The sequence below is a fragment of the Eretmochelys imbricata genome, chromosome 27 (assembly GCF_965152235.1).
Source record: "Eretmochelys imbricata isolate rEreImb1 chromosome 27, rEreImb1.hap1, whole genome shotgun sequence".
NCBI classification, from domain to species: domain Eukaryota; kingdom Metazoa; phylum Chordata; order Testudines; family Cheloniidae; genus Eretmochelys; species Eretmochelys imbricata.
In genome coordinates, this window is record NC_135598.1 from 14598652 (window position 1) to 14625944 (window position 27293).

The 27293-nt window shown below is 51.2% G+C and overlaps 1 protein-coding gene across 2 annotated transcripts; it reads right to left on the reverse strand.

Moving 5' to 3' along the window:
• Positions 1-1217: 1217 nt before the first annotated feature.
• Positions 1218-27190, reverse strand: DNAJC7 (DnaJ heat shock protein family (Hsp40) member C7). 2 transcript variants are annotated; one of them, XM_077806159.1, is made up of 14 exons: positions 27040-27190; positions 13369-13457; positions 12675-12799; positions 12450-12563; positions 11817-11891; positions 9563-9681; positions 9013-9166; positions 8105-8269; positions 6814-6905; positions 5377-5450; positions 3958-4104; positions 3412-3564; positions 2722-2784; positions 1218-1516 (listed from the first exon to the last, which is right to left on the reverse strand). In XM_077806159.1, exons 1-14 carry the CDS (start codon positions 27120-27122, stop codon positions 1479-1481), a joined length of 1491 nt encoding a protein of 496 aa, XP_077662285.1. In that variant the 5' UTR covers positions 27123-27190; the 3' UTR covers positions 1218-1478. The 2 variants fall into 2 exon arrangements, with proteins under 2 accessions (XP_077662285.1, XP_077662284.1); XM_077806158.1 differs by lacking the exon at positions 27040-27190 and adding an exon at positions 23030-23143.
• Between the last annotated feature and the right edge of the window lie 103 nt (positions 27191-27293).

Below are 27293 nucleotides of genomic sequence, written 5' to 3' on the forward strand. Positions count from 1 at the left end.
CAGCACTTATCTAGCAATTATCCAGTGACTTTCTACAGACACAAACGCCACATCTGTGGTAAAGGCCACTGAAAAGCCCATCAGCTATAAGGCTACTGTGAAAAGCTCCAAAACTACTCCACAGATGGTACTTGACTTGGATGGAGCATCCATTCAGTGGAGAGGATTCTAGTCACACGAGCTCTTTACTATCTGGAAAAAGGAATTGTTCTGCAAAGACGTACCCCCCTCACAGCCAATCTCAGGCTATGACCCCAAATCCACAGCAAAGGGCGGTATTACTGAGAGAAGTCAGGAAACGCTCTAAAAGCACCTCAGTTCTGAGGTCGGGGTAGCGTGACAACATGCAACTCCGGCTTCAGCACGTCAACAGATCACATACGCTGTCACAAAGAGGCAGTGAGGAAAGTTATGCACCATCAGTCCAGAGTTTCTGCCATAACTTAGAATCTCTTTGTTCCTGTAAAATACTTGGAATGCCAGTTAGAACTCACAGTTGTGTTACATTAAAAACAGACATCACTTTCTGTAAACGCCACCAACAGGTCCCTGCGCCCACAGTAACCAGTCTTCAGACATTTTTCACAAGTTGGAAACAGGCAGCCCGCATTATAGATTTGCACTATGGAAAGCGTCAAACATAAAGGGTGTTTTTAGACTGTAGAAACAAACCAATCCAAACCTAGCAAAACCATGTTTTAATCATATATGCTGCAATTAAATGATCAAGTGAATTAATTATAAAAGAGAAAAACTGAAAAGAAATTCACTCCAGACCATATTAAATATCCTCTTAAACAAAGATGGGGCATCTTGGAGTGGAAGCATTTAGAGCACGTATTTCTAGCTGCCCCATAGGGAGTTCTCTCATATCAGCTGCTCCCATAAATCTGAAGGAGTATTTCTCTCCAGTACGAAAACATTAAGATCGCTATTTGTCATTTACATTAATGCCCGGGTGTACATTCTCGTGTAGCCACGGCAAACAAAATTGCAGCTGGCAAACAGGACATAGTTGCTCGGGTGTTATAAAAACCCTGTTACGATTCAATTACTTACAAGAAAAAATGGGGCTCCAGAAACCCTGATGTGGCGCCATCCTGTACTCTGGAACCAACCAAAAGGAGCCATGAACACTTCACCCCACTGACAAGCTGGGTTTCCAGCAACAGGACCCTGGAGGAAGTCCGAACAGTCTGAAAACACGGGCCAGCATGGAGGGACCAAAAGATTCAAAACATTTTATTTTTTTTAATAAAGTTAACAGTAAAACAAAATTCACAAGCCTTCCCCGCCCCCTCTCTTCAGCGCTGGTTTCCTCTTCTCACACAAAGCACACAACAGAGAGGTCTCCAACTGAGAAAATGAAACTGCTCTAAGTACAATGAGACATGATGAAGGCAGGAGTCTAATTATGTCCGTATTCAAGGTTAAAACAAGCATTTCAGGTGTGTGTATGTGGTTTGTAGGTTTTTATTTTAGCCAAACTGGAAAAAGAAATTTCCTGGCCCAGAAGCTGAAAGAGAAAGTGAGAAATATTAGAGCTCGTGAGTCTCTCTCCAGAACGAAAAGGAGTACTTGTGGCACCTTAGAGACTAACCAATTTATTTGAGCATGAGCTTTCGTGAGCTACAGCTCACTTCATCGGATGCATACCGTGGAAACTGCAGCAGACTTTATATACACACAGAGATCATAAAACAATGGTGGGAGGAGGTATTGTTTTATGATCTCTGTGTGTATATAAAGTCTGCTGCAGTTTCCACGGTATGCATCCGATGAAGTGAGCTGTAGCTCACGAAAGCTCATGCTCAAATAAATTGGTTAGTCTCTAAGGTGCCACAAGTACTCCTTTTCTTTTTGCGAATACAGACTAACACGGCTGTTACTCTGAAATCTCTCCAGAACAATGCTCTTGAACATCTGTGGAGTGCTGGACACATAACGCAGCCCTTGGACAGACACACACAAGGGAGGGGCTCCGGGCAGTTTAACTCTGCCACACAAAGAGGGGAATGGAGTAACGCTGGCACATGGTCAGTGCTGATAAGTTAAAGGGGTCTGGAGAAAGGATTGCAAGGGCTAGAGTAATTTGCAAACAAGACTTTTCCCACGTCAGGGGTCCATGAGTTTCCCCCCTGGATTGTATTAATGCTGGTTAAGGTGCCGACCAGATGTTCGGCGCTGTACAAGCCATCCCTGTGCCAAGAGGCTTGCAATCTATGGTGAGCTGACCATGCACCAGGAGAAGGATGGTCAGTGTGGAGCATAACAGCCATTTGCAACATCCCCTGGCCAACTCAAAATGCAGCGACAATAGGCCGGGGCCTCCAGAAGGCTCCCGGGAGTCGTGTGTCTAATAGGAGGCAGTACAGACTAGCTATACAACGTGTCTGATCAGACACCCTCGTTTCCAGATTCAGTGACCCAGCAGGTGCGTGCCTGAGTGACAGCCAAGCAGATTTCTCAGCAACAGAACAGCGTTAGTGCCAAGTTTCCTCACACCCTGAGGGGGAAGCTTTTCTCTGCATAGGCCCCAGAGGCAGCCATCGGCTGGGGCACTGCGCAGACCATGCCTTCTGTGCGGGCCCAGAGGCACGCAAGCAGTTAAATCAAACGAACCCTTTCGACCACCGACCTACGGCGGGGACGTTAATATGACCGTCACGTATATGAACAGCACACATGTTTCTCACGCTGGTGGAAAGACGTGTCACCTACCTTCAAAACTGAAGCCGCCTGGCCCACCAAAGAAAGCCTTGAAGATATTGTTAGCATCAAAATCTACGGAGGGAGAAGAGAGGTGCAAGTTAGAGACACTGCTTGTGTTATTTCACGTCTTTGTACAGTCTTCTTAAACAAAGGCTCCTAAAGTCCTTTACAAATGGATACACACATGGCTCGCTTTACCCCCCACGGAAATGCAGCAGCAGGGAGCAGCGCTGCAGGGCTTTAGGGCAGAGTGCAGACTGCCGGAGTCACCAGAGAGACAGGCAAATGGAGTTCGTGCTAGAGCTAGGTCTGGACACTACGGGCCAACAGGCTGATTGCTGGGATAAACATCATGCAACCAACAGGGACCACGAGTGCTCAGCACCCATGGAAGACAGTCTCTTCAGCAGAACAGTGCCCCCTAGCTACGGGCTGGGGCACTGGTTCAGTACTGACTGAGGGAAGCTGCTGAATCACCAACAGCTAGGGGCAGCCCTCAGGTGTTTCTTGGCCATCTCCCCCTCAAGCGTCGACACAGCAGGAGCATGCTCAGTTCACGGGTGCCATGGGACACAGCAACGTTAGCAGGCGTTTAACACAAGCAAGGTAAGGAACAGCCCCTCCAGCAGTGAAGGCAGACCTGGCATCCTTTTACCCTGACAAGTTCATCCTGGCTCGCATGTTTGTGGGAACACTAACCTGCCATGTTCATGCCATCCTCCTCCAGATCCTGCCCACTGTCGTAGCGAGCCTTCTTCTTGGGATCCGACAGAATGGTGAAGGCTTCTCCGACTTCTTTGAACTTCTTCTCCTCTTCTTTCTGTATTTCTGCGCTTGCCCCACTGTGCCGGTCTAAGGGGCGAAGACAGGTAGGAAAGAAGCTTTCAATTGCTGCCAAGCGTCGCTGATGAAGTAAGCTGTAGCTCACGAAAGCTTATGCTCAAATAAATTGGTTAGTATCTAAGGTGCCACAAGTCCTCCTTTTCTTTTTGCGAATATAGACTAACACGGCTGCTACTCTGAAACCTGGAAAACACTACACGTTCCAGCCAACCATCGACTTTTATGTACCACCATGGTCATCCTGCTGAAATTGTCATTAAAGACCTCAAACGATACAGCCCAGTGGGAGGTTCTGAAGACGGGGAAAATGTTTCCTCTGAAATTCTCTCTTCCGTTTACTTCTGCTCTCTGAAAAACCTAAAGCAGTGAGCTGCATGCTAAGAGCAGAAAACATTTCTCTACCTGGGTGATGCATGAGTGCCCGTTTCCTATACGCCTTCTTGATCTCATCTTCAGAGGCGTTTTTGTCCACCCCGAGGATTTTATAGTAGTCTTTCCTCTTGCTTTTTTTCAGTTCCACCTGTGCATTCTTTAGGAATTGCTTGTGTTCTAGAAAGAAGAGCAAGGCAGAAGGAAAGAGCCTTGTATCACATGCAGCCTTAGTAGCAACAGAAGGAAAGCATCCTTCTAGAATTAAAGAATTCGTTTTGTTTCACTGTCCCCAGCGAGACATCTCCATTAACGAAAAATGCACTCACATCATTATACTTAACCCCCAGGGGTTTGGGAAACAGAGACCTAGGTACTACCCAGCCAGCCATAGCCTCTCGAGACTCTGCATGTTAGATTTTGGCCAAGCCTCACTCACACGACAATCCCTTTGCATTACGCTAGGTGCGATACCCAAACTAAACCATTCATCACGCGTGGCTTCTGCTTGTAAGGCAACGCCCTGGGGTAGGGACAGAGCCAATTTTTTCGTCTTTGAGAACAGAGGAGACTCTTGTGCTCAGGCCTGGCACTTCGGAGATGGCTCCAACAGGAGGGGTCAGTGATGGCCGAATTTCCAGAGAAGTGTGAACTGCTCAGTCAATGGGGTGTGGGCACCTAACTCTGGTTCCTTGGAAAATTCCAGCCCAAGCCGACTCAATGTTAATGTCCTTTCAGCAGCAGCGCCCACTTCCCTGAGCCCCTGGTGGGTGCCTGGTGCACCAGGCAGTATCTTAAAACACCTCTGGCTGCTATGCAAGGGGAAATGTTAACACCCTCAGTGTGTCAATAAAACCTTGGCACCAAACATCTTCCTGCCCTGGATAGTACTGTAGCCCTGGTGCTGCAGAGATCAACGGAACTGGGGAGGCTTTCATGACACCGCTGCTAGTAACAGGCACATAAGTAGCCCATAATACAGGCAGCTCTAGATCCCTGTGGTATCCCAGCATCTCCCAAACATGTTAATTTATCCTCAGTTCCCCTTGGAGATGGAGACGTGTCATCCTCCTCATTTTCACTGATGGGGAAACCAAGGCATAAAGAGATCCAGTGACCTGCCCAACGGCACTTGGCATTTGTGGCAGAGCCAGGATTTGACACCACCCCCTTCTGGATGTCAGTCCAGGGCCAATCACTTGACCAAGCTTTACCCCGCTCTCCAACACTGGGAGAGAACAAACTCTCACAAGATTCCATTAAGCAGCTGTCCTGGAGCTTCTGGGGATTTTCCCAATATCCGTACAAAGCAAGGGGCAGCATTAAAGCAAGAGGGGGCAGATCCGTGTGTACAATGGCAATTCAGGTGTTTAGCAGCATTGCCGCCTTACAAGAAACAGGTCTGTCAAGGGGCAGGTCATGTGTATAGAAAGCGAGGGCTGATGCTTTTACCTTTTGTTTTCTCTGTCTGGTAAACTTTTTCATAATCCCTCACAGCATCTTCGTATTGTTCTGTGTCCATGTAACTATGCAAGGAAACAACGGTTACAATGGAATAGTTTACAGAGACTAACAAAAACCACAGCAGCAGGGGTTAAATTATGAGGCTTCTGGAGGGATAAAACTACCGAGGGAAAGATATGCCTAGGACCTGCAGAAGCAAAAATGAAGGGGCTCCGTAGGGAGAGCCCAAGGTGGGATGCAGCCACCTGCATTTCTCAGGGGTGACCCACAAAGGAAACCCTGGCAGACTAAGCCTGTGCTCCGGCCCCGAGCCCGACCCGCATCTGCCGTCTTGTTGTGCAGGATGAATCCTAGCAGGTCAAGAAGCCATCCCGCATAGAATCGCTTCACCCATTCACCAGGTGCAGGAACTGCCAGCAGCTGCTGGGAATTCCGGGAAACTGACGCAGAGTCAGACACTAGCTATGGTCTCAGGGCGGTTAAGAGTGATGAAACATTTCGGTTAATACCCTCCGTTATCAGAGGGCTCAGTGGTGGCTGGTTACTGCCTGAAGAACAGGCAGCACTGTCCCATCACCAGATATTACCGAGCCCCGGATGGGGGTGGGGCAGGGCAGCCAACTTGAAGAAAAAGATCAGGCATTTCAACTTAAAGAGTGATCCGACAGGGGGCCCCAGGGGCCCTTTCAGCACAGCAAGTGCCCAAGAAACTCTGCCACTGCCCAGGAGGAACACCAGGGGCCCAGGAGAAGGGGAATGCAGAATTTCTGATGAAGACTGTTGAAGAGACATTAAAACTGGTCTCCGTGCAGCAAGCCCTCAGCCCCTGCAGCTGAGCATGCACTGCACAGGGACAGCCAACCCTCCAAGCAGCGGCAACGTCACTAAAGCAAGGGTCCCAAGCGCTGGCGTTCACTGCCCAGGCTGTGCACGTGCCCTGGGTGCCAGTCACTGTGGGTTCAGAGACCCTCACCCAGAACAGGGTGGCATAGCCACTGTCCTTGAAGAGAGATATTGGCCCTTTACAGGGAGGCATGAAAGGCAGGTCTTGCGACAGGTCAGAGCCAGCCCCATTTCACAGCAGGCTCTGTAAGCCAGGTTAATGGAGTGAGATTTCAACCACTCTGGGACAGGACACTGCTTTAAGCTACTTGATTAAATCACCAGCTACAAGGGAGAACAAACAAAGGCTAAATGTGACTGGCAGCCCACGGCATCAGGTCCACGACGGTGCTGTCAGGCTTCCCGTAGCCACCAGGCACACACCTGGCTACAACAGGAGCCTGCGTTCACACACCGCTTCCCTACGACACTGCCTTTCATCCCCGTTCAACTGGTCTCAGCTCCGGCAGCCAAGCGGCACTGCAGACAGCTGGTCCCCAACCTGAACCTCCCTCTGGGTGCTCAAAGCCCCGGCCTGCTTACCATTGTGCTCTCCTCAGGTATGCTTTGATATATGTGTCATCCAGTTTTATTGCATTTGTGCAGTCATCTATTGCTTCTTCTAGTTTCCTAAGCTACAAAGCCAGACACACAGTTATTCATGAATCCCCTTGAGAGGGGATGGATTTCGACACGATTTATGTTGAAGCTGCAGAGATGGAGCTACAATCTCCATGCAAAACGAAAGCCACAAATACATGGCTCAACTGGAGACGCCTCTTTCCACCTGTCTGGCACATCCCCTTTTAGAACCTGCTTCTCTGCCTCACGGAAGGGCCTGGAGGTGAACTCCCTGCCAGGACTCTGCCTTGAAAGGAGACAAAACACACTGCTCCCCACCCCAGCCCAGAACTCGTGCTCCCTAGGAATACTGGAACTCTGACTGCACCTGGAGAAGCAGCAAATTCATTTTTATAAACCACTCACTGCTGCTTCTTAGAAGAAGCGTTTGGAAGGGGGTGGGGGTGCAGGGAGAGGGGACGAGACTTGGCCCCACGCTAATTCCTAGGTGGGATTACAAACTGGCAAAAATTAAGGAAATTAAAAGGGGGGGGAGGATGAGAAACCACGTTACCAGTTTTCAAGTGTGAGCAACACACAACTGGAGCCAGATCTGGCTCCCCACTCCCACAGCCCGATGGCCGGAACGGCCTTCTGGGCAGGCTCCCACGCCCACTGGTTTGAGCAGGCATCGGCGACTGCTCCGGCAGCGGAGGGTGGGATTTCACGCTGTGTGGGTCACATGATCAGCGAGGAATTGCTCGGGGTGGGGTTAGGTTTGGTAACTCCTGTGTTATAGTTTTCTTGGATGTCTGGCAAGGGAGCCAAGGCTTTGGACAGGTGTCCTTTCTTTTTAGATGGAATTAAGTACAGTAAGTGATCTGTGGGCACTGAAGTCTCCTCATTCTCAGGACGGGATTAAATAACTCAGCTGGAGAAGGGGATCTAAGGCCTAACAGTTCCCCTGGCTTGGGTTTCACGTCTTTAGGACAGTTGTGTCCCATGCTGTTTGGAACAGCACCTACCCACGCAAACATGAACCCTAGCTCCTTGCCTGCAGAACTAGCAGGGACTGGACAGCCCAGCAGGGATGGAGAAGCATCGCCAAACCAGCCTAAACAAAAGAGAAATTTGGCACCATGCCTCGTTCTGGAACGAATCATCCCTCGTCTGTATCCCATGGGTTTCTCCTCCACGGCAAGGCAGTTTATAACTGGGGAGTGCCTTGAGCTCCCAGGATGAACGCCCACCTTTAATGCTGCCTGGGTCTTACCTTTGAATTAACCGTCCCCCGGTTACAGTAGAGTTTGGCATTTGTTTTTATGTTATTTGGGTCTATCCCCAGTGCCTCTGTGTACAGTTCATATGCTAGTTTGTAATTGCCTTCTTTAAATGCTTTATTTCCATCTTCTTTCTTTGCTTTAAGTGCTTTGGCATTCTGAAAGAGAAAGTGCCCTGGGATGAGGACAGACACTCTATGACGACATCAAAGCCCAAGGCTCACTGATCCCAAGACACACTTTCTAACTTGCTTTCAAAACACAGCCCCAGACCATACAAGCTGCAGCTTTGTCACCACTCCAGCTCCTCTCTGCTAAGAAACAGCCAGTGTCAATCGCAGCCATTCCCCGTGGGACGAGGGGACCAGTTAAAGCTCAAGGTCAGAATGTAGCAGGGAAGGAAACAGTTGTATTATAAAAAAGGAAGGAACCCAACATTTTACATCTTACCCAGCTCTGTGTTGCCTGAAAAGGTGGGTGAAGAAGAACTAGACTGGAGAAGAGAGGACTGGGCAGGAACTTGAGAGGAAAAACACTTCAAATGCAAGTCAAGCTGCAGATCTTCACATTTTGACAGCTTGCGTTAGACTTCACTGGAAGTCAGAGGCTAGAAACTTAGTATCCAGGACTGCAGAGAGTGATCTCCGATTGCTCCAGAGAACAACAGGCAGGAGGGGCAGCCCACAGCGTGGCCTAACCCTGGAGAGGTCTATCAGTGGCTACCCCACAGGGAAGCAGCAGGTGGACTTCAGGATGGACCTGATGCGCTGGCTACAGCAGATATGTGGAGGGTTAAAGCGTCTGGGAGAGGGGAGGGGAAGAACAGCAGGAAATGGGGGAGGGTTCAGCTGAGCAGAACAGATTCATTATAAGCCATTGGCTCCCCAGTCGCAGTACTTACTCGGCAGGCGAGACATGCTTTCTCGTGATCAGGAGCCATCCTGAGTGCCTGGACGAAGAACTGCACAGCCTTCTCGATGCAGTCTTCATAGTACAGGCAAAGACCTCGGACGTAAAGGGCGTCTGCGTTTGTGGAGTCCATGCGTAAGATGTCGCTGGAATAGCCAGACATGCACATTCAGAATCCAGTCTAAGCACTTTCGAGATGTCATTTCCTTCTAACCATCAAGAACAGCCTCGCTTCACCAAGGCGTTAGCTATTTCACCAAGCCTGCAGCCAGGGTGCTGCACTGGGAAACGCAGGCAGGCCTGCGAGTGACACAGTGGGAAACCCAGCATGGTTTTTAAGCAGGTGGCCTTAGTAAGACTAAATGGCAGGGGTGGAATTTGAGCATCTGTCCTAACCACATCTTGCACTTCAAGAGGAACTTAAGTTATTACACGTGTGTTTCCATCACAAAACTCCCCTCTCAGGGCTAGGTTGAACAAATTCACACTGAGCTAGTGCTCTTGGGACACCCGGGGCTCGTTAGTACGTCAAGCGTTCCTACCTAGCTACAGACTGTGCTTCTGGATAGCGACCCAGCAGTGCCAAACATTCGGCCTTGAGGATTTTGAACCGATGACAGGCAGGAGCGAACTCCAAAGCGCGGTCCATGCAGAACACGACCTGGCGGAAGAAGAAAAGCAAGTGGGAACAAAGCAAACAGCCAAGAGCCAGAGCTGAGAGACGGTGCTATTTCTGCACCAGCTGGGATGGCAGACTGGTCTTCAAACTGAACCATGCAGACCCAGAAAACACACTTCAGTAGAAGCCTCCCCAATGTGTAGGGTCCTAAAGGCCCCTCATTTATGAAGATCTGCAGCTTGTCTTGTATTGCTCGCGAGCCCATCTCTGGGGTATCCAAGCACCACACACACAACGAAGGGTCACAAAGTGCCCCATGGACAGCAACAGACCAAACCCAGCCCTTTTAAACCCTCTGATGCTATGGCGAAAGAGGGTTTTCTAGGTGCCTGAGACAGACCATTATGCTCCCACGTTTCCTGACCTTCTCCTCTCTCCCCATTGGTAGGGAATGTGGGAAGTGGTGGAAACTCAATCGACAGAGACAGTTGGAACCGGACTGAACAAAGCACAAGATGCCAGTGCAGGGACCGAAGCTGCACTGGCCTGTGATGGGCTGGGTGACCTAATAGGTCTTTTCCAGCTCTGGTTTCTCTGGTGGAGACAGCTGCATGAGAACGGGAGCATTGTTCCCAAAGGTTCATCTGCTCCTGGGGCCGGGCTCTCAATCCCCCGTTTGTGACATCACAATTAGCTGCTGTGGGGAGCACCGATATGCTACAGATTGAGGAGCCTCCCGCCTTCTGGGTGGGGAAGGACCAGGAGCAGCTCTCCAGAAACAAAGGTTTTGTTTCATGACAACGTCCCTAGCGAAGTGAGATGGGAGAAGTGAGGGACGGAGACACAGGCAGAGTTATTCCTAGATACAAAATCCAGATTGTGAAGAGCAGCTGGCACAGTGGGACAATCGGATGAGGCAGAGCTGGGATTGACCATTACAGAATCCAGAGCCTGGGCTTCAGGCATCTCCTCCCACAGACACTTACGAATAGTGCTCTTAACCCTGATGTGATGAAGAGACGGTCTCCTGCCCTGAGCCAAACCCTGACCTCGCATACATCCACTGAAGGCAACTGCAGTTGGGTGCGAGTCGCACGTGGGTGTCGGAGGGCAAATGTGTCTTTCAGATTTCACGGCTACTCTCACTAAGGCAGGGCAGTACCAGCTGCACCCAGCCCATGAGAGGCTTAGAAACAGGAGTGGAGGACGCGGTGAATAGCTATGCATTCCCCCTTTATCCCTTTAACACTGGCAGGGAACCTGCTGCTTTGTGAACAGGGATCCTGGGGATGTCTTATAGGACCAGTGTTTGCTTTACAGCTGCTGAGAATGTAATCTGATGAGCAACGCCCCCAGCCAACACCCCAGTCCCACCCATACTCCGCCCAGCCTGCACGGCTAAGGCTATTCCCACCAGGCAAGTTAGCTGGGTCAGTGCTAGATCAGCGCAGCTCTGCCTTCCTCACAGGGCAGCCCACGTGTGCGCCAACAGCCCAGTGGAGTTATAGACTCCAAGGCATGATTTGGCTGTGGGGCGCCTTCTCCCGCACTCCAGGTAAGGGCCAGCAGTCCCTACCTAAGTTCCTTCTAAGCTGCGCAGCCTGCCTATTAACCCCCAGGCAGGGGCTCAGACTGCAGCAGGGAGAGATGCCTCTCCCCCAGCACGGACCTGCCACGCCAGGGGAGAGGCACCCCTCCCTGCTGGCCCCAACACGGACCTGTCCCAGACTTGCCACTGCTGGGGGAGAGGGCCTGGTCCAGGCCCACCGGAGCTGCTGGGGAGAGAAGCCCCGCCGGAGCTGCCGCAAGGGAGCGGCGCCTCTCCCCCGGCCCCAAGCTGCTGTGTTGAGAGGAGTCCTCTCTCCGCACTGCAGCCCCAGGACAGCCGGCAACCCCAAACCCCTCATCCATGAGCCTTCACCCCTAGCCGGAGCCCTCATCCTGCCCCACTCCAACCCTCTGCCCCAGCCCTGTGCCCTCTCCCCCATGAATTTTGTTATGTGCACCAACAGGAAGGCGATGTGTCACACATGTCAGCCATATTGGTGCACATAACAAAATTCCTTCTGCACATGGACATAAAAAATTAGAGGGACACTGTCCCTGACTCCTGCTGAGCCAGCCAGATCAGTGTTTTCTGGTCATATTGTGACAAAAAAGATCCATGTTGATTTTACCTTCCTGAAATCCCGTTTCTCAAAATCGATTTCAGCTATTCTCTCGTATTCCAGCACAGCGCTCGCATTCTTCAACTGCAAGAAAGGAGGGCACGGTCGGTTTCGCCTCGACGGGTCTGCACCTCCGCTGGGTGGCATTTAAACCAGCCAGCGCCCAGGACACCAGAGCAGCTCTGGGAGCAACAGTACTCTAGAGCTACCCTTGCTTTTCTAAAGCCAGTTTAATGCGGGCCCCTGGGACTGAACTGGCTTGATCGCCCTGGAGAACGAAGGCCTCTGCTTAACCACAGAGGACACTGCCCCCCAGCCACCGCCGCTCCTCACCACTCCCCCCGATTGCCCAGTCTAGCTCCCACACCTCCTCGGCCCTCGGCCCCTCAACCAAGGAGGAGAGCGCACACAGCAGCAGTTTTGCAGAGAGGGTATCAGTCTAATGAAAACTGGACTGAGAACCCCCAACTCATTTCACCTCTCCCCCCATCAGATGGCTTCCCCACAGTGACCCCATTTAGTCACTTCTAACCTGAGCTACACTTGTTTCTGCAGCCCAGAGGCGAAAGGCTCCATAGCACAATCCTGCTCCCCTGGGCAGCCCCCACGAGGGGGAAATTTGGATCTCAGAGGGTTTCTTACCTCTTGTTGTGCCTGAGGGTTTGTACGATCCAGTTCTAGAACTCGTTGGAAGCAGCGGCTGGCGGCCATGGCATTCCCGAGAGACAGGTGACATTTCCCTTCCCGTAGGTGTCCCTGAGAAGATAGTTAAAAATGTGGCAATAGTTGGCGCGCGCGGGGGGTGTGTGGGTGTGGGTGTTTTCCAAAAGCTAGTAACAATGATACACTGAATGGCTGGTCACCTACCCTTACAAAGGTATCGTCCAATCTGACAGACTGTTGGGCATCTCCCAGTGCTTCCCGGAACTTCCCCAACATCATTAGGGTGGCTGCTCTGTTACCATAATAACTGGCATTGTTAGGACATGCGTCTGGAGAAAACATTACAGCAATCCCAGTTAGAGCAATGCAAAGGGCTACACAGGTTGTAGACAGAGCACATTACAAGGTCACTACTGGGTTCAAAATCACATTCCCTGTTTGCAAGTTCATACCTTGCCTGAGCAGCTTAAAAATTACCTGGAGTCCACCATTTATACATAGGAGGACCCAGAGGGATCGGAGTTCCCTTGTGCAAGCGCCCTGGAAATAACATAGTGTCCCGTTCAGTGCCCATCAGCATGGTAACACTGCTGAGCCCACATGGGAGGGAACTGTGCAATCCTTAACACTACGGAGATCCCAATCAATCAGCCTGGCTGGAACAGACATCGACAAGGTGCTACAATACAGCTATCCCGAGCACTCACAAGCGTTCACGGTAAATCTGGTGAGACCTTGCACGGTAACTAACACATCTGCGTCACCGGGACGCCTGGAAGAGGTTTCTTCCACGTGTGCCGTTAGCAACGCGAGTTGAGCAATATACCGGGCGATCTCCCCCCATAACCCATTCGGTTTTAGCGAGCTCCAGAACACTGTCACAAACAGTCGCTCTCACCTATGGCTTTTGTGTAGTAGTTATACGCTTCGTTGTAATCTTTCTTGGCATAATAGGCGTTTCCTTGTTCCTTGAAAGACTCTGCTTCTCTGAAAGAGTAAAATATCCCACCGTGAAATGAACAGACACACACTGACTGGCCACAGCCGCCTCAGGACAGCTCTGCACGGTTCTGCTGGCTACACATGGCTCTAAAGCTGGCCTACCTGGCCACTACAGAATTCCCCCTTCGATGGTACTCACGGGGAAAGAGGGTACCCCATGTCCAGGGGACTGCCGGCTGCTGGAATAGCCTTTGGGACCACAGGCAGCTGGCTACTTGACGCTGTACTGGGGGCCAGCCAAGGATCACAGAAGCTCATGATGGATTCAGACCATCTTTGCACACTCCTCCCTTGAGCTGCACTAAGTACTGCTCAGCCACCGCTCCGACTCTGGCCCCGTGAGCACTGACTGAACCAAGGGTATTTGTTCCTGAATTCTCAGAAACCAAGAAAACTGCTGAATCTTTAACAGAATTTATGGGTCCGATCCTGCAAGGTGATGTTTACCCCCAACTGCCACTGAAATCAGCAGAAACCAAAAGTGCTGACCACCTGTCAGGAGCAGCTCCAGACCATGCAGGAATGGCCCAGACCACTGGAGAGGTCTCCTGAAGTCAGCAGGAATGGAGGGTGCCTGGCAGGCTGAGGAGGGGCCCAGGAAAGGCCTGGCTGCAGGGTCAGGTTTTTAAATCTCCTAAAATATTCCACGTTCAGCCTGATGCATCTCCCCCAAAGCCCTCGGAAGGTGAGCCCTCAGAAAAACAGAAGTAATCGCACCCACCGTCCATCTCACCACGTTGGCAGGGCAGCACGGCAGGGAACATACACTGTCACCCTTCCATGCCCCACAGCCAGTCCTTTGCACCCCACACGTTAGGAAACACTGCACTGAGGAACAAACTCTCTGGGGCGGCATAAGTCAGGCAAAACCGGGCCCTGTCACTGCATCTGCTGCTATTCTGCTGCTGAAACAGCAGCATTGACTAACATTTACAAAGGCTCCGTCTCCCACGTCCCAGCTGCTAGTTTAGGGGTGGGCAAACATTTTGGCCCGAGGGCCACATGGGGGTTGTGAAATGGTGTGGAGGGCCTGGTAGGGAAAGCTGCGCCTCCCCAAACAGCCTGGCCCCTGCCCCCATCCACCCCCTCCCACTTCCCGCCCCCCCCCCCAGAACCCCCGACCCATCCAACCCCCCCTGCTCCCTGTCCCCCCCACCGGGACCGCCCGAGACTCCACCCCCTATCCAACTCCCCCATGCTCCCTGTCTCCTGACCGCCCCCCCGAACCTTCGCCCCATCCAACCGTCCCCTGACTACCCCCAGGACCTCCTCCCCCCCACACCAGGCCGCTCACGGCGGCAGGACAGGCTTGTTGGAAAGCCCGGGAGGAGGGCGGGTGCAAGCCGCGCTACTTGTGCGGTGACCTGGCTGCAGGGGAGGGGCCGGGCAGGACAGTCCCGCAGGCCGTAGTTTGCCCACCTCTGTGCTAGTTCTTACCACGGCCTCTGTCTGGTGGGCCACCCGCTCTCCTACCCTGCACGGCTTCTCCAAAGCAGTGTCACCTCTCAACAGGACCCAGACAAACCTTAACAGCAATAGTGTCTACATACTGGTCTTTCGGGAGTTTAGCTACCAGGGCTTCCCAAGTTCAGGTCCAATTAACGTGAATGGTTTTGTTTCCCTTTCTATGCCATTGATGGAGATGGAGGCTTTAGAAGCATAAACTTGCCCTGTTCTAGAATGTATTTCAATCAGCACTGGGATAAAATCATTTGGGTCTTCACCACTGCACCCAGAGCCTCAGAAATGAAAGCACCCGAGGTTTCCAATTACGCTCAGTCCTTCCGAACTATAACTCCCACAATGCACACAACTCGAAACCCTCTTCCTTGGAGGAAGGCAAATTTCGGAAATCAAGCAACAGGGGGCAAGTCTACAGAGTACACAATTAATGATCAAACTCGCATTAAGGATACAGTATCACTTGGATTCCAGCCCAGCACAGTCCTTATGGTACTGAGAGCTATTGCACTGGGCTAGTCCAGCCACAGATATTTGCTGCACATGGTAAGCAACTCCTTCCTTACCGCCAGCGTAGCTGACTGGCATTGGACGCCTTCCTCCCCATAAAGGAAATGTCAGTCAACTGCTCCCTATATAGAATTCACAGCAGCAACGGGGCAAAGGCCCATGGGACTAAAATAGCTAAGGGGCCGTTCCAGCCTCCTAGAGCAGAGTTCCACATTCAGTCTCAAACGCTCAGGTCACACCAGACAGGCTCCGAGCTGAGCTTCTCCACTTTCAGAAAACCCAGGGCCCAGAGTTACAGAACTGACCTGTGAAGTCCAAGGCAGACATACAGCACGGAAACTGGCTTTCATATGCCAAGGCAAGCAGCACGGGTGTACAGAACGGGCAGCCCAAGGAGTTATTAGATCTACCCCCAGCCCCCTCCTTCCCTGTAAGGCCACATGGCAGGCCCAAAGCTGATCAACCAATTTTACTGCTGGTGAACTTAAGCAATTTCTACTATCGCTGTTAGCTTTGTAGTAGTGTCCAGAGGCCCAAATCAGGATCAGGCCCCTTTGCACTACAAGCTCTACACAAACTCATAGGCAGGTCTCAGCTCTATCTATCAAGGAAGGTATAAGCAGGTGTTCCATTTGATTCCATTTTAATTTACAAACATTTGGTGCGGCTCAGGCTCTGAGCAAGCGGCACCCCTCTGCCATCCTCTTTTGATGGCCTGAGTGAGACTGAAGCGGTGCCAAGACACTGTGCGAGCTCTGGAAAGCAGCGATTTCACCCTTCACAACATCCTGGACAGGTAAAGGCGGGGTGCCACCCTGGAGAGCCATGCAATGCACATGGTCCAGGACAGCCGTGGAATGCGCACCACTGACGGTATATGGGCTGGCTTAAATCACAGTAGCCAAATAAGAGTCCATTACAGCCACATGGAGTAACTTTACAACGGACGTATGCCAACACTCCTGAGCATCAGATGAGGCATGGCAGGTTGTAAAGTCAGAGATCTGCTGGTCCAGAGCCTATTATTTAACATTGACATTGTCAGAGCCCTTTGTTGGACAGACACAGTAAATGACAGTCCGTGAGCCAAAGAGACCAAGCTGAAGACACCTTTCAACACCACCCCTGATTAAATCATCATCTGATACAGAATAAATCCTGGTCTGGGTATTCAAAACCCTGTCCGTCCACGTGCCCCTCTCTGTAAGGAGCGAAACACTGCCATGGCCCCTTTCTGCCCAAAGGACGGCATTTCAGCGGGCACTGAGCTGAAGGCTATCTGAAGCGAACAATGTGAGTTATGTTTGGCAAGCCCACTAAAAAAGGAACAAAGGGAACTGTGTGGGGGCAAGTTAACATGTTTTTAACCTCATTCGGGCTTGCCATTGGTCACTCCCACAAAACTGCCTCATGCACTGGGCTGTTTTCACAGAAACAAGGCAAGTTTGTCAGCTGGCAAAACAATAGATACAGAGTGTTACCACTCCAAGGGCCTTCAGGGTCAGGGCTAAAATATGTGCTGCTCACTTTCATTTTTAATCTTGTTCCCAATTAGGTTCAGCTCAGGATGCTGACAATGGGCAAGACCCAGGTCTAGTGGCACTCCATTGGTCAGACACACCAGGGATACCCTTGGCCCAGTATGTTGAAGTACTATTTAAAACAATCAGTCAGAGTCCAGGGGCGACTGGGTGGCAGAGCAGTGAGCTGCCATGTGGTGCTCGGAGAGCGCATGTCCCAAAGTGGGAGTGCTGGGAACGAAACAGATCCAGATCCCTCTCCCTCTGTTTCAGTGGATTCACTTCAGGGCCTTGAAAGGTATCTAATAACTTCCCATCCAACCCCTAGCCTGAGTCTGGTCTGAATGAGCTTTCATCTCTATCTGGTGGGAAGCTGCCAATATGCCCTCCTCACCCATGCCCAGGAAGGGCATCATGCCAAGGTTGCCATCAGAAATGAACCCTCTGCTGCTGTGATTGAAACCTGTAATCTCCAGCCGCACAACCAAGTCAGCCGGGGGAGATGCACCCTGGTGTGCGTCAGAACACGTGGCAAGTGTCAGAGCAGAACTCCCCACCCGCACTGCACTGGCTCTAGACGGAAGCAGAGCTAGACAAATATGCCCCCTACTTGATTTACAGCAAAATGAAAAATCACTTTTTAAAATGGCATTGTCCTGACAGACATACAGTGCTCCTCCGGGCTGGCGAACAGGCAGTTTAGAAGACACATGCAGTGTACATCTCATCGGTGCCAGGCTGTCGGTCTCTCTCTCAACTCTTGGAGTAGTGATTGTTTCAGTAACTCGTGCCAAGGGGGTGGATTTGTACCACTAATCGGGAAGGGATTTTCACTCCATAAGATAAGACACCCATGCACAATGGCCACTTCTGAAGATGAGGAGGGTTGAAGCATTCAGAAGGCAGTGAAGGAAGTGGTGCCTAGAAGTTTGCTTTCTAGCATGTAGGGCAGGGGCGGGCAAACTTTTTGGCCTAAGGGCCACATCGGGTTTCCAAAATTGTATGGAGGGCCGGTTACGGGAGGCTGTGCCTCCCCAAACAGGCAGGCATGGCCCGCCCCCCCCCCATCTGACCCCCCCCTGGACTCCTGCCCCATCCAACCCCTCCTTGTCCCCTGAGGGCCCCCCCATCCAACCCCTCCATTCCTGATTCTCCCCCCGCTCCCCGGGACTCCCCTGACCGCCCCACCCCCACCCCCGACCACCACCCTGAACTCCCCTGCCCTCTATCCAACCCCCCTGCGCGGGTGGCTGACAGCACCACACCACCGCACAGCCCAGAGCACCGGGCCAGGCTGCGGGTCTGCCGCCCCGCCACCCAGAGGCTGGGGGGAGGGGGAGCAGCAGGGGAGGGTACGGTGGCTAGCCTCCCGGGCCAGGAGCCGGGCAGGAGTGGCCCGCGGGCCGTAATTTGCCCACCTCTGGTATAGGGTCCTATTGTTGTGGTTACGTATTCTGAAGAACAGGGCAGCAAAGATCATTGCAAAACCTGATCTCTTGGCCTGCTGAGCCACCTGCTAGAAGTGAGCAGATTAAAGATTTACAAATCAGACCAAGCAACTTTACCAGTCATTACGCACTGCAGTGTTTCTAGTGGTTACAGCTGTAGGGCTGGTTTCAGAATAGCAGCCATGTTAGTCTGTATCCACAAAAAGAACAGGAGGACTCGTGGCACCTTAGAGACTAACAAATTTATTTGAGCATAAGCTTTTGTGAGCTGCATCCGATGAAGTGAGCTGCAGCTCACGAAAGCTTATGCTCACAATAAATCTGTTAGTCTCTAAGGTGCCACAAGTCCTCCTGTTCTTTTAGCTGTAGGGCTGTAAGCCAGGACTCCTGGAGTTATTCCCTGACCGCCAGTGAGTCACTGACCACTGCGCCTCATTACCCCATCTGTGAAACGGGGGGTTAAATACAGACCTACCTCACAGGAGAACTGTAAGGCTCAGTAGTGCTTATAAAGCCCTTTGATATAACCTGATGAGGCGTTACAGCAGGATGAAGAGTAGGAGGATGGTTGTTTCTGTTTAGCGTTGGTTGGGTTTCTTTCTGTAGTGTTTACTAGACAGCACTTCGTTGACATGTCAAACCTCAGTGGCTGGATAACCTTACCAGAGAGGAAGTAAACCCGGCTGCCTTTATTGTTTACATGCCTTTAAAGCTGAATGATGAAGTCTTGCAAGAAAATCAAAGTGACTTCAAAACATGTAGGCAGAGTTGCTCGGTTTGCAAGATCCAAGGCGTGAGAGCCCAGGAACAGAACGGCAGCGTCTCTCCCCAGTTGTGTTCTAACAACATAGCCCAACACACAGAAAACTGTTCTTGTTTACCACTGTCTCTGGCTATCCTAACAAAACAAATGCAGATCTCCTGATATCATTAGTAATTGTTTCAATCCAAACAGATGCTGCAGCCTGAATGAGATCATTCTGCATCTCACACTGATGTAGGCTGCATTCCCCACTTCTGCTTTGCTAAAAATACAATCCAGGCCTGAATGGATTCCTTTGTTCAGAGAGGTCAGTGTCTCTTGAGGGCCTCTCCGTGGTGAACCCAGGGGGTGGGGAGGAACAGAGCCACACCAAGGGACTCACTAAGAAGAGTCTCTTTCATTGCCTGCAAGCACTGAGAGCTCTGCTAGGAGCCAGCTGTCTGAAACAACTCCCTTCTCCTGAAATGTGGTGAACCGCTAGGTTAACAAGCTTGTCATGCGCTCTCAGTTCTCCAGGTGCTGCAGGCAGTCCTACTCCACAGCCCAGCTCAACCTGAAAGGCTCCTCGGACTCCTTTCACAGGAAGAACATTCCTGATACCTTCTCCCCTAGGATCTGCCACATCCTCACTGGAGACGTGCGCCCTCCTCCAGAAGGGCAGTGGCCTCAACAACTCCCCTCTGAACTATTCAACCCCAGTGGCTGGAGGGGCTGGTAGGCCCTCTGCTCACCCTGCCTCTGCAGCAATCCCAACCCTTGCTAGCCCTTGGAACAAACTGCTAAGACAGATAACTCACCCTGCACAATAGTGAGATGGTCCCAGATTAGCCCAAGAGCTTTATTATCTACTTTTTGAGCAGCATCTTTCATCTGCCTCCTACTACCATATAAATCCTAATACAGATTTCCCGCTGCTCTAGCTTGCGACCCTCTTTTAACATACTAGCATCACCCAAATTGCATACATGATTTTCATAGCACAGAAACAGAGGCACAGCCAAGAACAAGTCATTTCCAGAATGACCAGAGCCTTCCGAGCTCCGTCTGAACACCACCTCCCAAACGTAGCTGCTGCACTAGCCTTCCTGCCTGGCTGGCACTCTGCAGCCATCCGCATCTCTGAATGTGTAACTCAGGTCTGTACAATCTACTGAGGTGGCAGACTCAACGCCTCCCACAGCCCTCACTCCCCTTTCACTTCCTGCCTCTACTGCAAAGTACTTTAAGCTTCTCTGGGAACTAAAGAGCTGGGAAAAAGTTCCAGGAAGTCAAGTGCTTAGCTTTGTGTTTAGGAGGCTCTACAAGGTCAGACACTCCAGGCAGTTCACATGTTGACTTGCTTTCCAGGCAGCTCGCCTAGTGCCCTGCCATGCAGCGGTCTGTTTGCATCTCCAAACTCTCTGGGCTGGCAATAGTGAATCCCCAAGAGGTCCAAGCAACCCCTCTAGTCACTTGCAGGGGCAAAAGGCCACAGTCAACTTGCTTCACTGATGCATTCAAGGCATTTTGCTACAGGATATGGAGCCTTTCAGCTGAAATCCAGCCCAGACCTCTACCATCAGATGCTATTCAGTTACCTTTGTGTAAGGATATGATTTAATCACGGAGGTCATAGATTCTGTGACTTTACTGGACCTCTGACTTCTTTGGCTTCAGCTGTCAGTGGCTGCAGCCGGGGCTGTGCCTTCCCCCTGCCTGTGGTGGTGGGGCTCGGGCTGTCAGTCCCCCCTGCTTCAGCTGTCATTCCTCCCCCCAGCTATTTTTAGTGAAAGTCACAGACAGGTCATGGATGCCAGTGATTTTTTGTTTATTGCCTGTGCAACCTGTCGGTTATTTTCAGTAAACGTCATGATGATAAAATCTTCATCTTACCTATGTGAAATGAGCTTGGTGATCTTAGTGCCGTTCACAGTGGGTAGGTGATTACAGCCCAAAACCAGCCATCCTACCTAGCACTAGACAGCCCTCTCCCCTTGGCATGCTGACAGTCTCAGCAGAGAAGCCAAGGAATGAATGGGTCGCACGCAGCACAGAGGGGGGTCTCCTCTCTCACCCCCAAGAGATGCTTCTTTCAGGTCAGGGATGAGAAACAGCGGCTGGGAAATGAGGATGGAGGCAACACGTAAAGCTTATAGTGTACTTCCATACTGCTGTCTTCAGGCCGGTCAAGCCAGCTTCTCACATCGCTCTAAACTCAAAGGAGACTTTTTAAAACTTAAATCATGATCTTATCCTGCAGCTAGACAACTTTCAGAGTAACAGCCGTGTTAGTCTGTATTCGCAAAAAGAAAAGGAGTACTTGTGGCACCTTAGAGACTAACCAATTTATCTGAGCATGAGCTTTCGTGAGCTACAGCTCACGAAAGCTCATGCTCAAATAAATTGGTTAGTCTCTAAGGTGCCACAAGTACTCCTTTTCTTTCAGCTAGACAACGTCATCTGGGAGCCAGCCTCATTACAATACAAAGCAGCTCTGTAGCATGTCAAGCGGCAGATTCCTCTGTGCAGCAGTACCCCCTGCTGATCAAGGAGCAATGCTGCTACCTGGTGCTTAGTGCAGGGTATTGAGCTGATGAAAGAGGACCTACAGCTCACAATAGGCAGGAAGGAAGGTGGGGAAATCCAGCGCTGTGCAGGCAGATGCTTGTGTTTATCTACCGATTCACTTCGAAGGGCATTGGAGGTTTTCAATTCCATTGTTAAGTACAAATATAACGCTGCAACCAAGGGGGTGTGTGTGAAGCAGCATAGCCTATTCCACAGGAATCCCCTAAACCACTGTTTCTCAACAACCAGTCTGTGGACCAGTGCCGGTCCCGGAGATCTCCCTGACATAGTTTAGGAAGGCAGCAACCTGGCCCCTGGTATCAATAAGGTTGAAAATCACGGCCCTAAATCAGTTCTGGTGAGGACAACACCCACTATGCCACTTTTATAACATTCGCAGATGGGCCTAGTGCCAGGAATATTCTGCTTCCGTTTTGTTTTCACGGAAATGGACATAGACCCAGAACTATTGTGGCGCTAGAGGTTTAAAGAGTGCAGCCAGAGAGCCCTTTGATAAGACCAACTGAAATCAAGGGAACTGACTGGGTTTAATAAGTAACCAACACACATTTATGATAAGCTCATGCTCATCCTCTACAATATAGGATTCCTCAACCAAAACAAAGGAGCTTGTACAATGCTTTGAAGACGTAAGGCTCTACATAAAATGTATGTATTAAATATTTAATTTTTGTACACCTACTGTACACTGATTCTATAAACACAATGATTCAAATCCTATAGTGTACTATGTATTCATATTAGTTTAGTATTTGTGTGAAGAATTCTTTTCAGCACCACTGGTTATTTTAAAAAAAGAATTCCATTTTGGCCTTGACCACTGGAAGCCCTATTTATTCACAGCACAGGTACAGTACCAATGTTATCAATGTACCTTATCCATGAGCAGAATGTCTTCAGGCTTCATGGCCAATTAAACCTTTAGTTTGCTGCTGACGCTGTCAACAAAAGAGTCAATTAATGAGATTTGTTCACTTGGAGACCCACCAACTCATTTCACATGAGATGGCAGTGATCCCCTCACTACGGAGCTACACTGGATTTGAACTGGCCACCTAAAGGTGAAGCTTTCCGACCCCAAGATGAGGGAAAATTCAAATGCTTTGGTTTGGCACATTTTTTCCTTCATTGTGTAAATCTCACCCTCTCCATTTTACAAAGGTAACTGTGATGCACCTTCTGGGAACACGGCCACTCTGAAGCTGGTACCAAATAGTAAAGGAAAAGGTTTGATCAAGGAACTGTTAATCCTAATATTAATTTAGCAATGAGACTTTTTAAAGATACCTCTTTTTAAGATACTTCTTCCACATCATTCAGCACCGAAGAATGAGGGGAAACATCCCCCTGCATATATGCACAACGGATAGACTCTGGAGCTGCCAAGCAGACGACCGAGAAACTATTTATCTGACAAAAAATGAAGTGAAATAAAGCTTCAGAAATCAATTGAGCCACAAGAAAACCGTTTCCATGGTCTAGAAATCTTTTTAAAAAAACTCCCCCTCTTGTGGATATGCTGATCTGTGATTGGATCAGAACACAGAACTTTAGCCAATCAGAATGCAGCTGTTCAACAATAACTGTCACTAACTGCACCACCACCAGATAAAATTAGTGCCGTTACATCCATCATTTTCCATAAGTATCCCTGGAATTTATGCAACAGCAGACAACCATTACCCCATGACCATACTCCACTCCTTCCCCCGACACGTCTCTTGAACAACCTGCAAATGACACATTCCGTTTATTTGCAGCTGTTTCAGTGCAATGCCAGGACAATTATGCTGAAATACAAATCGCTGCTTTGCTACCGTCTATCTTTTCCTCCAACCTGGGTAAGCAGAAGCAGCCATCAGAACCATTTTAGTACATTCGGGCAAAGGTTAGTCCAAAAACACATTTGTACCAAAATAATTTACGCAGGTTGTGGGGTGGCTTTTTTAACTAGGAAATTTACCCACGCGCTCTACAAAAGCTGTAGTGAAGCATCAGGTTCCAATGCCTAGTCTGCCTAAGTCCAGTAACACTAAGCACTTACATAGACCAGTCAACCTGTGGAACTCTTTGCCGGAGGATGTCGTGAAGGCCAAGACTATACCTAAGTTCAAAAAAGAACTAGATAAATTAATGGAGAATAGGTCCATCAATGGCTATTAGCAAGGATAGTGTCCTAGCCTGTTTGCCAGAGGCTAGGAATGGGCGACAGGGGATGCATCACATGATGATTACCTGTTCTGTTCATTCCCTGGCATTGGCCATGGTCGAAAGACAGGGCACTGGGCTAGATGGACCTGACTCAGTATGGCCATTCTTATGTTCTTATAGCACTCTGCATGGTTCAAGGGGCTTTACAGACATTAGCTAAGTCTCCAAACACCCTCTCTGACACAGCTGAGCAGTATCCCAATTTTACAAATGGGTAAACTGGGCCAGAGAAGCCAGAGAACTTGCTCAAACCCAGAGAGGAGCTTCATGGCAAAGAGAAGATTAACACTCAGGAAGTTCTTGACTGCAGGCATCTGCTCAAACCAAGAGGCTACCAGCTGGCATACAGAAGACGGATATGTAGGTTCCAAGTTCTGAGCTACCAAGAGGGGATGGGAGCATCTTGGAAGTAGCATATTAATTCCTTCCTTCAACACCACCCCTCTAGGTGACCCTGCCATAGTGTTGCCCTGCCACCCCTCAATCAGATTAAAAGACAGGATCACCCCAACGGGAAAAAAAAAAAAAAGGCCTGGGGATCCCACACTCAAAAGGACAACCACTGGATGAAAGATTGAAACTTAATGACTCGGGACTGAGGTACTGGCCCTATCCCATCAAGACAGCTGGGTGAGCTAGGTTGCTTTTGCTCTCCATTCCCAGGGTTCTATCTGGAGTGGGCCAGGAACCAACCCCCCCACCGAGGATGTCAAAGTTCTTCTGTTTCTGGGACTCTGCAGTCCTTTCTATGGGGATCGTTTTATTCATGACCATTTCATTTCCTTCTGCACACAGGTATGGAGGAGGAGAGAGGTTGGTGCTAGAGAACTCTGTAGTAGGAAGACTGAGCCCAGTTCGTGATTTCTAAATGTTGATACATTTAATATTTCAACTAGTCATTTAAAAGTGAGCAAAGCCCTGGAGAAAATACTGTAAGGAGGAATCGCACATTAGCCCAGGGGAGGGTGTGGATCACATGAAACTTAGCAGGGCTCTCCTTGCACTAGTATTTTCTGTAACGCTATGATACTCGGATATTTTACGCAGCATTCAGGTGCTTTTTTAACAGTGTTATTTATCTATTTAATTAACCACACCAGGGTGCTACAATACTCCCAGCGCCACTCCCTTGGCCCTCACCCTTTGATAGCTAATAAGCAGCACACGTACCTCAGGCCTTCACCCTCATTTTGAAACTGGCACTACCCAGAGGCCCCTTTCAGTTTCATGTTGTCCTCCTGCTTCAGTCAGGTGACCACCTTTCCAGAGTGGCAGGCTCAGCCACCCCTTCCCAGATGTTGTAGTCCTCCTGGAGACACCGGACTGCTGAGACACAGCTGCCAGGTTTGCACACTAGAACTAGCATAGTGCCTCCTAAAGGAGGATCTAGGAACTTCATCCCCTGCTGTGATTGTGGCAGCAGGTGGTAACAAAAGCACTTGCTCTTGGAAAGAAAATGAATTACCAGAGGAAAGGGCTGGGATCCTCACCACGCCCGGCCTCAGACAGCATCTTCACCACTGAGCAAAATTTGCCAACTAGCTTTAGGGATGAAGGAGGTTTGATCTTTCAGCAATTACTAGATGGAGAAGAACACAGCTGCCCTAGTACTTTCAACACCCAATCCTGCCTTCAAATACATAGTGTACTTTAGAGAACCAATGTGCACAGTGACCATTTTTCCATGGAGCACGGGACAGGTATTGGAGAGCAGGACTCCATCAAAAATCTCAAACAATAACTGTTCTGTTGCAGGTAGGTGCAATTAATAAGTATCCGTGAAGTCCTCAGGCAAAGGAGTTAGAGAAGGGAAAAGGATTTGAACCTTCTTCAAGGGTTCTGAACTATGAGGACCCCCCCTCCGCCACCACATGCATAGTTTAACTCTTTAACTCCCTCTTTGGGGCAGACCTCGATCTGGCAGAGAAAGGCTTCTGCAGGCCCTAGTCAACACTGCCCCAGGCAGAAATGGTGGAACACACTGATAAAGACCAAAGCCAAGTTCGAGGAAGCCCAGACTTGCTGCCTATCCATGTTTTCTGTGGCGCCCATCACTGCAATAGCTAAGTGGTAGGCCAACTGGCACCGTACAGCGGGCTGGGGTTTGCTGTACTGCACGAAGTTTGGCCCAAAGGAGATTGAACCTTTTCTATAAAACAGACAGGGACTGGAACCACCCCTGCCTTTCGTACTAGGACATGGCCAGCCAAGGCCACAGAGCTTCGCATCTGACATGCGGCCAAGCCATCCCGAAACGAAGCCTCACATGCTGGGAGCGGCAGGCCCTTCTCCCCATACCGCACGCACACGACGCCTCCCTCCCGAAAGGGCGGCCGAGGTCCAACTCCGCTCCGAGCACCCCTGTTCCTCGGTCCTGCAGCACACGGAGCGTGAAGAAAGGTCACCGCGGCCGCCCTTGCTCGGATTGGGCCAGGTGAAGGCAGCATAGCCTCGGCCACCCCCCGGGCAGCCGCTCGGCCACCCCCCGGGCCGGCAGCTGGTGGAGACGGGGCCCTTCTGCCCAGACGGGGCCGCGACGGCTGGGCGCAGTCGAGGTGCCTGGACAAGTTTCCCTTCCGTGGCCGGCGCGAGGGACCTGGCGTACAGCCCCCAGCCCCCGCAGGGCACAGCGCAAGGGGCACGGGGGGGGCCCTACAAAGACATTTCAAGGGGGTGGCAGAAAAAGGCACCTGGACCCGGACTGTTCACCCAGGCACCCCCCCCCCCCGAGTATCCCCGGGACACCCCCCGTCACCCGGCCGTAGGGGGCGGATTTCCCCGCACTGGGGGTGGGGGTTTAACACCTCGCTGCGCCCACTGTCCCCAGCCAGGCCGCGGGGCAGGCCCGCCCCCCCCCACTCACGGCAGCCGCCCCCCGCTGCAGGCCCCACGGAGGGGGGGGGGGGTCCTGCCTCCCCGAGCCCCCCCCCGACCCTGAGACCAGGCCCCCCCCCGAGACAACGGGGGAGAGGCCCAAGGAACGGGGCACCCCGGGGGGGGCGGTGCCGGGGACTGAGCCCCCCCTCGCCCGGGGCCCGGCCCCCCCAGACCCCCCCAGGCCCCGCGCCCCCCTCGGCCGCCGCTACCTGCGAGTCTCCTCCTCGCCGCCCAGCAGCCCGGCTCCCTCGGGCGCCGCCATGATCACATCGCACTCGGCCGCCGCCGCCATCTTACCGCCGGGCCGGGCACCTGGGGAGGGGGAGAGAGCGGGCGGCGGGGGGTGGGGGGGACCGGAAGGGACATGGACTTCCGGGAGCAAGGAGAGGCCGCCGCGGTCCGTCAAGAGGGGCCCGCCGCCCGCCAGGGGAGGGGCCACCGAGAGGGCGCATGAGGGGCCAGA